General features: G+C 52.2%; 1 protein-coding gene across 1 annotated transcript; it reads right to left on the bottom strand.

The window, feature by feature from the left end:
* Window positions 1-241: 241 nt before the first annotated feature.
* LOC136764646 (uncharacterized) lies at window positions 242-6,217 on the bottom strand. The gene is made up of 2 exons (XM_066718866.1): window positions 5,975-6,217; window positions 242-5,569 (listed from the first exon to the last, which is right to left on the bottom strand). The coding sequence occupies exon 2, from the start codon at window positions 5,543-5,545 to the stop codon at window positions 569-571; it is 4,977 nt and encodes a 1,658-aa protein (XP_066574963.1). The 5' UTR covers window positions 5,546-5,569; window positions 5,975-6,217; the 3' UTR covers window positions 242-568.
* Window positions 6,218-10,447: the final 4,230 nt, after the last annotated feature.

The following is a 10,447-nucleotide window of genomic DNA, read 5'->3' as shown; positions in this document are numbered from 1 at the left end:
CAGCCATTGAAATGTTAGTGAATTCCTATTGAAATGCAACTGTAAAACCCCATCCTGTCTCTGTATCGTGGTGACCATGTGACTGCACTACTGCGAGGACATTCCCCCCAAATATTATACACCCGTACCATACAGACATTTATTTAATCATTTTGAATATGAAAGCAGTACCACAGCCCTGAATTCCAATCCAGGATTGCACACATACAATTAATTCTTAAATAATTACAATGAATAATAATTTGTTGCAATAAACACTTTAATATTGCACACAATATATTTTTTAAAAGGTACAAATACGTATGTATATGTATTAAATGTATTAAGTGTGTAACATATTTAAAAGACGGAAAAAACAAAAAAACTAAATTCTGCGGTTTTAACTTTTCATACACATTTTTATAAAAGACATGGTTAGCTGCATAGTTTTATTCCGGTGTAGGTATTGCTGTAATGTATTCCACTGGCATTCTGTACACAGTTATATTGACATTTGCATTATCATTGTTTTGAATTTACTTGTCTGACACTTGTATTCCATGTCCCTTGTCTCACTCCTCCCCCTCCCTCACTGCCGCTTCCTCCTCTTCCTGGGTGGTGCGGTGTGCGGAGGTGGACGGACACGGACGCGCGGGGGCCTCTTGTCCCCGGTGTGGGTGAGCTGGTGGTTGATTAGGTGGCCGATGGTGCGGAAGCAGGCCTGGCACTGGGTGCAGCGGTGCGGCTTCTCGCCTGTGTGGATGAGCCGGTGGTTGTTCAGTTGGCTGGGGGCCTTGAAGCTGGCATCGCACTCCTCACACTTGAAGGGCCGCTCGCCTGTGTGCACGTTGAGGTGGAGTTTCAAGGAGACAGCGGATTTTAACTTCTTGCCACAGTCCGGGCAGGAGACCTCCCAGGTATCCAGGTGCTTCCGGAACTTGTGCTCCCGCAGCAGGTTCTGAGTGCGGAAGCCTGCAGTGCACTGATCGCAGCTGAAGGGTGTCTCCAGCGAGTGGATCTGCGAGTGGATGCGAAGGTCGTGGGGTGTCACGAACTTGCGGCCGCACTCTGGGCAGTTGTGGGTGTTCGAGCCATGGAGTTTCATGTGATTGAACAGTGGACCCTCTGTCTTGAAGACTCTGGTGCAATTGCAGCACTTCCAGGGCTTGGGCGCCTTCACATCACCTGAGTGCATGTGCTCCCTCAGGGCCGTGGTCGAGCCAAAGTCCTGGTCACAGCCCAAGCACCTGGTGACAGGCTGGAAGTATGGGCTTGAGGATTTGACTGGGGGCTGCTGGGCAGGGAGGGGTTGGACCGGGGGCTGCTGGACCAGGAGGGGCTGGACTGGGGGCTGATGGGCAGGGAGGGGCAGTTCAGGAGGCTGCTGTGGAGGGCAGGTCCGGACTGGGGGCTGCAAGGAACAGAGGTTACGGACTGAGGGCTGCTGGGCAGGGACGGGCTGGACTGGGGGCTGCTGCGGAGGGAGGGTCCGGACTGGGGGCTGCGAGGAATGGATAGTATGGACTGGGGTCTGTTGGGCAGGGAGGGGCAGGTCAGGAGGCTGCTGGACCAGGAGGGGCTGGACTGGGGGCTGCGAGGAACAGAGGGTATTGATTGGGGGCTCCTGGGCAGTGATGGGCAGTTCAGGAGGCTGCTGTGCTGCAAGTGTCCGAACTGGGGGCTGCGAGGAACTGAGGGTCCGAACTGGGGGCTGCGAGGAACGGAGGGTACGGACTGGGGGCTGCGAGGAACGGAGGGTACGGACTGGGGGCTGCGAGGAACGGAGGGTACGGGCTGGGGGCTGCGAGGAACGGAGGGTACGGGCTGGGGGCTGCTGGGCAGGGAGGAGCAGTTCAGGAGGCTGCTGGGCTGGGAGGGGATGGGGCAGGTGTTGCAGGGCTGGGAGGGGCTGGGCTGGGTGCTGTTGCACAGGGAGGGTATGAACTGGGAGCTGTGAGGAACGGAGGGTACGGACTGGGGGTTGCTTGGCAGGGAGGGGCAGTTCAGGAGGCTGCTTGGCTTGGAGGGGCTGGGCTGGGGGCTGCAAGGAACAGAGGGTATGGACTGGGGGCTCCTGGGCACAGAGGGGCAGGTCAGGAGGCTGCTGCGGAGGGCGGGTCCGGACCGGGGGCTGCAAGGAACGGAGGTTACGGACTGAGGGCTGCTGGGCAGGGACGGGCTGGACTGGGGGCTGCTGTGGAGGGAGGGTCCGGACTGGGGGCTGCGAGGAATGGATAGTATGGACTGGGGTCTGTTGGGCAGGGAGGGGCAGGTCAGGAGGCTGCTGGACCGGGAGGGGCTGGACTGGGGGCTGCGAGGAACAGAGGGTATGGATTGGGGGCTCCTGGGCAGTGATGGGCAGTTCAGGAGGCTGCTGGGCAGGGAGGGGCAGTTCAGGAGGCTGCTGTGCTGCGAGTGTCCGAACTGGGGGCTGCGAGGAACGGAGGGTCCGAACTGGGGGCTGCGAGGAACGGAGGGTACGGACTGGGGGCTGCTGGACAGGGAGGGGCAGTTCAGGAGGTTGCTGTGGAGGGAGGGGCTGGAGCGGGGGCTGCTGCTGAGGGAGGGTCCAGACTTGGGGCTGCGAAGACTGGAGGGTATGGACTGGGGTCTGATGGGCAGGGAGGGGCAGTTCAAGAGGCTGCAAGGCTGGGAGGGGCTGGGCTGGAGACTGCAAGGCTGGGAGGGGCTGGGCTGGGGGTTGCTGGGCACAGAGGGGCAGGTCAGGAGGCTGCTGCGGAGGGAGGGTCCGAACTGGGGGCTGCTGCACAAGAAGTGTCCGAACTGGGGGCTGCGAGGAACGGAGGGTACAGACTGGGGGCTGCTTGGCAGGGAGGGGCAGTTCAGGAGGCTGCTGCGGAGGGAGGGGCTGGACCGGGGGCTGTTGCGCAGGGAGTGTACGAACTGGGGGCTGCTGCACAGGGAGGGTCCGAACTGGGGGCTGCTGCACAGGGAGGGGCAGTTCAGGAGGCTGCTGGGCTGGGAGGGGATGGGGCAGGTGTTGCAGGGCTGGGAGGGGCTGGGCTGGGTGCTGTTGCACAGGGAGGGTGTGAACTGGGAGCTGTGAGGAACGGAGGGTACAGACTGGGGGTTGCTTGGCAGGGAGGGTCAGTTCAGGAGGCTGCTGCGGAGGAAGGGGCTGGACCGGGGGTTGCTGCGGAGGGAGGGTCCGGACTGGGGGCTGCGAAGAATGGACTGGGGGCTGCGAGGAATGGAGGGTACGGACGAGGGTCTGATGGGGAGGGAGGGGCAGGTCAGGAGGCTGCTGGAACAGGAGGGGCTGTGCTGGGAGGGGCTGCTGCCGGGCACGGAAGGTCTGAACTGGGGACTGTGAGGAATGGAGGGTACTGACTGGGGTCTGCTGGGCAGGGAGGTAAGGAGGTTGCTGGGCAAGAAGGGGCTGGGCTGAGGGCTTCAGGGAGGTGGTGTTGACTGTTACTGAGGAGGACAGGGGGAGAGTGAGGGGGCCAACCATGGGCAATGTGAGGAGCAGCTGGAGCAAGGGAGAATACAGGACGTGGGTGGGTTGCGCAGGGATGGGCAAGGTTAGGGTGGGTGTGGTTGGTGTGGTTAGTGTGGTTAGGGTGGGCAGGGTGGGCAGTTTAGGAGGCTGCTGTGCAGGGAGGGTCTGAACTGGGGGCTGTGAGGAACGGAGGGTTTGGACTGGGGTCTGCTGAGCAGGGATGGGCAGGTCAGAAGACTGCTGTGCAGGGAGGGGCTGGACCGGGGGCTGCTGCGGAGGGAGGGTCCGGACCGGGTGCTGCTGCGGAGGGAGGGTCCGAACTGGAGGCTGCGAGGAATGGAGGGTATGGACAGGGGTCTGCTGGGCAGGGATGGGCAGGTCAGGAGACTGCTGTGCAGGGAGGGGCTGGATTGGAAGCTGCTGCGGAGGGAGGGTCCGAACTGGAGGCTGCGAGGAATGGAGGGTATGGACAGGGGTCTGATGGGCTGGGAGGTAAGGAAGTTGCTGGGCAAGAAGGGGCTGGGCTGAGGGCTTCAGGGAGGTGGTGTTGACTGTTAATGTTGATTTAAGGGGTAGAGTGAGGGAGCCAACCATGGGCAGCTGGGGCCAGGGAGAATGTGGGGCATGGATGGGTGGGGCAGGGATAGTTAAGGTTACATTGGGTGTGGGCAGGGTGAGTGGAGAGTGGGATGGCTTCAAGGAGCTGACCGTACTGCTGAGGTGCTGGCCAGTCTGCTGGCTGCTGCTGCTGCCCTGTCCAGAGTCCATCTTCCAGTGCAGCAGTTCACATTCAGTCGTTATCTGGGGACAGTCTCCTCCAGACTCCTGTCTCTCCTCCCAATCTGAGCTCTCCTTCTTCACAGACATGGGCTCGGGTTTAAAGTCTTGCTCTGTTTTTATCTGGTCAGTCTGTAGTCCAGTCTGCTCACTGCTGCCCTGTCCAGAGGCCAGGAGAACAATGGGCTCCTTGGTGTCCAGAGGCTCCAGATTGACTTGCTCTCTCTCAGTCTTTATCTGGGGACAGTCTCCTCCAGACTCCTGCAGAGAACAGACAGCCCAGTCTGAGCTCTCCTGCTTCACAGACTTGGGCTCAGCAGCAAAGTCTGGCTCCTCTGTTTTAATCTGGTCTGTTTGCTCAGTGCTGCCCTGTCCAGAGTCCATCTCCCAGTGTAGCAGGGGGTCCTTGCTGTCCACAGGCTCCAGTTCACACTCAGTCTTTATCTGGGGACAGTCTCCTCCACACTCCTGTCTCTCCTCCCAATCTGGGTTCTCCTGCTTCACACACACGGGCTCAGGGGCAAAGTCTGGCTGCTCTTTCTCTGTGTGCAGCAGGGGCTCCTCACTGACTGGGCCCTGCAGGGGGAGGCCAGTGTGGCTCTGGGCCCTGTCCCCTTCGGGCCCTTGGCTCCCTGACCGCAGTGAGGAGGCAGCCCAACCCAGGCTCTCCCCTTGCCCACTGCCTAGCATCCCAGTGTCCCTGTGCCCAGAGTGCTGTCTGGCCTGCGGGCTGCTCCCCTGCAGAGAGACCACCTCCAGTCTGGGCAGCTGCCACTCCAGCTCTGCAGACTGGGACCCGAGCCCTTGCTCTGTCTCCGAGCTGCGGCTGGGTCGGGCCCCCGCCAGGCTGCCGGCACCAAGAGCTGCCATCGGCCCTGCAGGCTCAGCTGTGCCCCCACCTAGACCCAACAGCTCTGCCTGGGGACACAGGGAGCCGGCCGCCCACAGTGGGATGTCATCGGCCCCTTCTCCAGTGACGCAGCTCACCCCTCTCTCCTGCTCCCAGTCATGGTCAGGACCCCCCCTCCAGTAGCTGAGAAGGTGCTGCAGGGACAGGAGGGAGTGTGACAGCTGGGTGCCATCTTGCCCCGGGTCTCCCACCGCCTGGCCCAGGTCCATTCCCCCCACAGTGTGCGATGTAGACGACTCTCTCTCCAGGGCCGGGGGCTTCAGGTCACCCCCTGCCAGCTGTGCCCTGCAGTGCGGTGGCGGGTCTTCCTGGCGCGGGTTCGAGGCTGGCCTGGACTCCCTGCTCCTCTCGGGGTTCAGCGGTTGGAGGGGTGCTTGCCCCAACTGCTGGCACCATTGAGCGATGGAGGTCTGCATCCTCCCGCTCACAGCAGCCAGACCCTGCAGGGAACACAGCGCACAGTGTCACTCTCCTCTCTCAGTCAGGACTACGCAGTTGTAACATTACAGTACCCAAACCCCCCACACCCTCAGCACAAATCAACAGTCTCTTACCAATAGAGGACAGAGCAGCAGTAAACAGTGCGCATGCCCACCCGAGACACGCAAGGCAGCACGGGACAAGCGCCCCCCCCCGCATTCCTGCGTTCCAGCCGCGGATCCCCCACCCCGCGTTAGCCATTATTATTAGTAGTAGTATTGATACCGTTATTAATAACAGCAAAAGCACGATAACAAACAAAAAAGTCCCTGTAATAAAGCAGTGGTCGAGAGAGGATAGTATAATGATATGAAAGTGAATATTAAACTTAAACCCGACAATCCGGCGACGTTTCTCTCGCTCACCTGTGCGCGTCTCCCCGCTCCGCCTCAAGCGCTGCCGTGTCTCCGCCGCTCACAATACATGCACGTCCTCAAAACACAACTTTAATATATAAATATATATATATAGAGAGAGAGAGAGAGAGAAGATTCAACGGGACGCCTCTTATCGCCTCTGTCTGTCTCTCCGAGAACTTGAGAATTTAAACAAGAGCCCAGTCGCTGCTGGATCAGCCAATCAGGAAGCAGGACGTCACCGGCGCGGAGGCTAAGGTACCCAATCACGGGGTTCGGGTTCTGCAGTGTCTGTCTCTGTGTTTATGTTTAAGAGTCTGTGAGAGACAGTGAATGTGTATTTGGGGTAGTGTATGAATGGGTGTGTGTGTGTGGGGGGGTGTATAAGTGTGTACAATGAATTACTAAATAGTTACAGGGAAAATAAACGATAAATACAATTGCACACAAACAAATCAGCTAGATTTTTTTTTAAAGGCACAAACAGCTAACAGCCTCCATGTGTCAGATTCAGTGTAAGGTACAGAGGTAGACGTGTGGGCCTCTTGTGGTGCTTTGGCAGCTCTGAAGTCACATAGTCATGACAGAACATTTGTTTCTAATCAATATGTAGGGGAGACCGGGGCTGGTTGTTACACATTTATCTCTGCCCCCGTACTTCATATATTGCTATTTTCAATTCCATGTGAAAGAATAATATGTTGCGTACAAATGGACATTGTTTAGATCTTCACTCTTCACTTCATGTTTAAATAGACGCATCACATGCATGCATGTGCGCATCACAGGGTTGGTTGTCAGTTATATTTATTGCCTTTTTAACAAACAATAACACAACAAATACATTCTTAACACTATTGATATTTATTTAATTGACCATTTATTGAACATCTATTATTTTTTGTAACAACTTTTCTTTTACTGGCTGTGAGTCACAGCTAACCCTAGCAGACACTGGGAATAAGGCAGCATTATACCCTGGACAAGACTGAGGCAGCAGTGCCAACCACTACACCACCGCGCCACCCATTTATTGAACATGTTAAATTAATAACATTTAATGTTAAAACCTTAGTGGTCCAACCACACCAGAACATAAACAATGCCTTGTTGCAGGCAGGTTACACATTTTTTGCAAGTGAATGTAAATGTCCCTTTTTCAAAAGTAACTCTAGTCGTTTATGTAAATACAATTACAAATTAGAGTACTGTATCTGTAAACCTTTGTAATTGTTAGCCCTACAACTTAAATGGGAGGGTGATGTGCCCGAAAAGTATCAATTAAGTATCGATTAAGTATCAAAACATAACCTTCCAGTCGTTCTTTTATTCAACACAATTTCTATTTTTTGAATAGCACAATGTAACAAAGTTTTATTACAAAAGTAGTTGGACACTTTTTTTTTTTGTTGGTGGTAAAAACCATGAAAATTGTGCTCACCTCAATGTTTCGTAATGGTTGACCTTAGATGAAGAGGGCACATTTTGATATTACATTTTTGTGGCACAGCCATCTAGAGTGGTAGATATGAGCTGTGTGACAACCTACCCATGTGACAACCAGCCCCGGTCTCCCCTACCCCTGGTCCCTGTTCTTTGTACATGGTTAAGTTGATTTATCCCGGATTGAGTTTACTTGATATCCGGGATTTTCAGTCCTTCCAACACTTATCTTGGATTTAATTAGCTCATTAGCTAAAATCAGACGTTGCTCATCAAGCATAAGTGCATGTTCCTGTTTGGATAAAAAGGACGCTCAGTGGCACCGAAACTATGATTTGACAAAGGCAGAAGAGCTGCTGCATAATTCAGGGATTATTATGAAAGGGTATGAGGAGGCAAAGAACATTATATTGAATATAGCCAATACTGATGCATTTGCAAAAGCCAGTGAAGAGGCCTGGCAAACAATTGCAAATAATTTAAAGTTTATTTTATTTTTTTAATTACATCAATGTCAAAAACCCCAATACGACACCCACATGTGCCGTCTCGTCTCTCCATACATCCCCTCCAGACCACTGCGTTCCTCCAGTGCCAGAAGACTAACTCTGCCTCCTCTCCACTCTCCCTCCTCCAGAGCCGCTCCTTCTCATCTCTGGGCCCTAAATGGTGGAACGACCTGCCCACCGAAGTCAAACCAGCAGAGTCCTTGACCTCATTCCGGCGCTTAACTCAAGACACATCTCTTCAGACAGTACTTGTAATATTAGTCCTCTATCCCTGCTAGATAGCACTTCAGCTTATTATGCTCCTCACGTTCTTGATTGTTTTCCTCCTTGCTCCCTTTCCCGTAGCCCTCCTCTGTAACCCTACATCTTGACAGCACTTAGCTTTCACCGTCCAGGATGTAGGAAGTCACTTACTGTACTTGTGTAAATTGTAAATTGGAATTTTTAAAATGTATTTTGAATTTCTATGTTTTAGTTAAATTGAATTTGTAATGATTGATGCCTTGTACTTAACTGTATTTTTGCACTTTGTTTTGCACTAATGTTGTAAGTCGCCCTGGCTAAGGGCGTCTGCCAAGAAATAATAATAATGTTACACAGACCTCTGTGCTGGCCAAGTTACCATATATAAATATTATTAATTTAGCCCTCTATATTATTTCTAGGCTGTTGGAACATGTACTGTGTTTGATCTTGCTTACAGCCTATTAGAATTAGTTCCTTAACGATGAGGAAGGTGGAGAAGGAAAAGGAAATGTTGAATAAGAAGCTGGCTGTGAGCGTGAACATGGATATTTAGTGGTCATGTTTACACTTGAATATCAAGATTTCAAGCATATAGTGTTAAACTGGATCTGATTATTTATTTCTATTTACAGTTGATAATGAATCAACTAGATAAAGCATCGCTTGCCGACCGAACCTGTAATGCTCAAATAAATAAAAATCTGTATGACAAAAAGATTGCTCCCACATCTATCTAGGGATGCGGGTCAGCTGTCATTTCATTGGGCAGATTAAATCTATTTCGACTCTTAGCCGGCTAACTTCAAGTTAACCTGCCAGGGAGCAGGTTTAAGATGCTGGACCTGTTGCCCTGGTAACATAGCTGGCTGAACTTTAAGCTCGCTTTGGAGACAGAAAATCCAAAGTTTATAACAAGTTATCCTGAAACTTAGCCAGCTAACCTACTTATCCACGTACGAAGAACGGACCCCTGCTCATGGCCATTGTATATGAATGGTCTTCACACGTGCTCAAACAGGGAAAGGCAGCCAGCCTACCAGACAGAGTGACCCCCAGCCCTGGACTGACACAGTGGGGTGCTGTACACGACCGCCACAGCCCTTTGAAGACAGGCTGCTGTCCTCCCACCGCCCCTCTGGCAACATTCAGCGGCACCATAAGCCTCAATGGCGCAACTGAGGAACACAGTTCTTGCTTAAAGTAGGAGAGCCATCAGCCTTTTCACACCAGAGAACATACACTGATTAGAAGGGAGGTGAGGTATTGTTAATATAATTTATTTAGCGCACCGAGTGGACAATCACTTGAAAATATCCCACACCAGAAAATGCCACAGGCCAGGCGAGTGAATAGAAACAGTATTTATTAACTGAGCACATAATTAACAGTAACAACTCACATTTAAAATCACGTGACCCCCGGACACACAGTTGTTTCATTGCTGAAATCTCTCCCCGCCCCCCCTTTGGACAGACGAATTGCAAACTGCTCACTACCCCACAGCACTAGAATAACACGAACAATTAGCAAACAGGGCTCATGGGGTCCCGTGCCCTTTCATTTAAATTCCTGTGAAACATAACTGGAAACATTAAGCAGAAATCTATATATTTTTAAGTCATTCTGGTAAAGGACTTCCAATTTCCCCATTACAGCTGGGAGTGCTGTTACAAAACTCAATATTGCTATACTACCACTCACAATAAACAATAAAAGAAGAATAAAAACAAACTGGCCTTCATTCAGAAAAATATAATGAATACCAAAAAAAAAATATATATATATATATATAAATAAATAATACTATAGAGCATAATTGTGTGTATGTACTCCGTTCCGTTGACAACTTGTAGAACAACGTGTGCTCAAGTTTTTACGAGATGCACGAGTGTGAGAGAAAGAGAATCCTGTTCATGGTCTGTACATAACTTGTAAAATCTGTTAAGCGATTTAAATTTTCCCTTTTATTTTGTGATTGTGTCAATGTTTTGAGAACACTGGCGTAAACTGGTCATGCCAAAAAAGCTTTTTGAATTTGAGTGAGAAAAGCGTTCTGCCCTCCATGTAATGCGTGTCACAAGCTTTAGCAGTTTGAGGACTGAATGGGGACTGAATGAATTGCAATGCGCAGTTCATGATGCAGCTTCACTCTCAGACGTCCCTGCGCAGTTACTGTGACCGGAGAGTACCGATTGAAGTGATTGAAAACCAATCTGGCTCACTTACCACCTCCCGCTCCCTCTCCCTCTCCCTCTCCCTCCCCAAAGCCTCTCCTCACCCTCCC

This window comes from Amia ocellicauda, chromosome 12, assembly GCF_036373705.1.
Source record: "Amia ocellicauda isolate fAmiCal2 chromosome 12, fAmiCal2.hap1, whole genome shotgun sequence".
In the NCBI taxonomy this organism is placed as follows: Eukaryota; Metazoa; Chordata; class Actinopteri; order Amiiformes; family Amiidae; genus Amia; species Amia ocellicauda.
The sequence above is the reverse complement of the archived record's forward strand: the minus strand, read 5'-3'. Positions and strand labels throughout refer to the sequence as shown.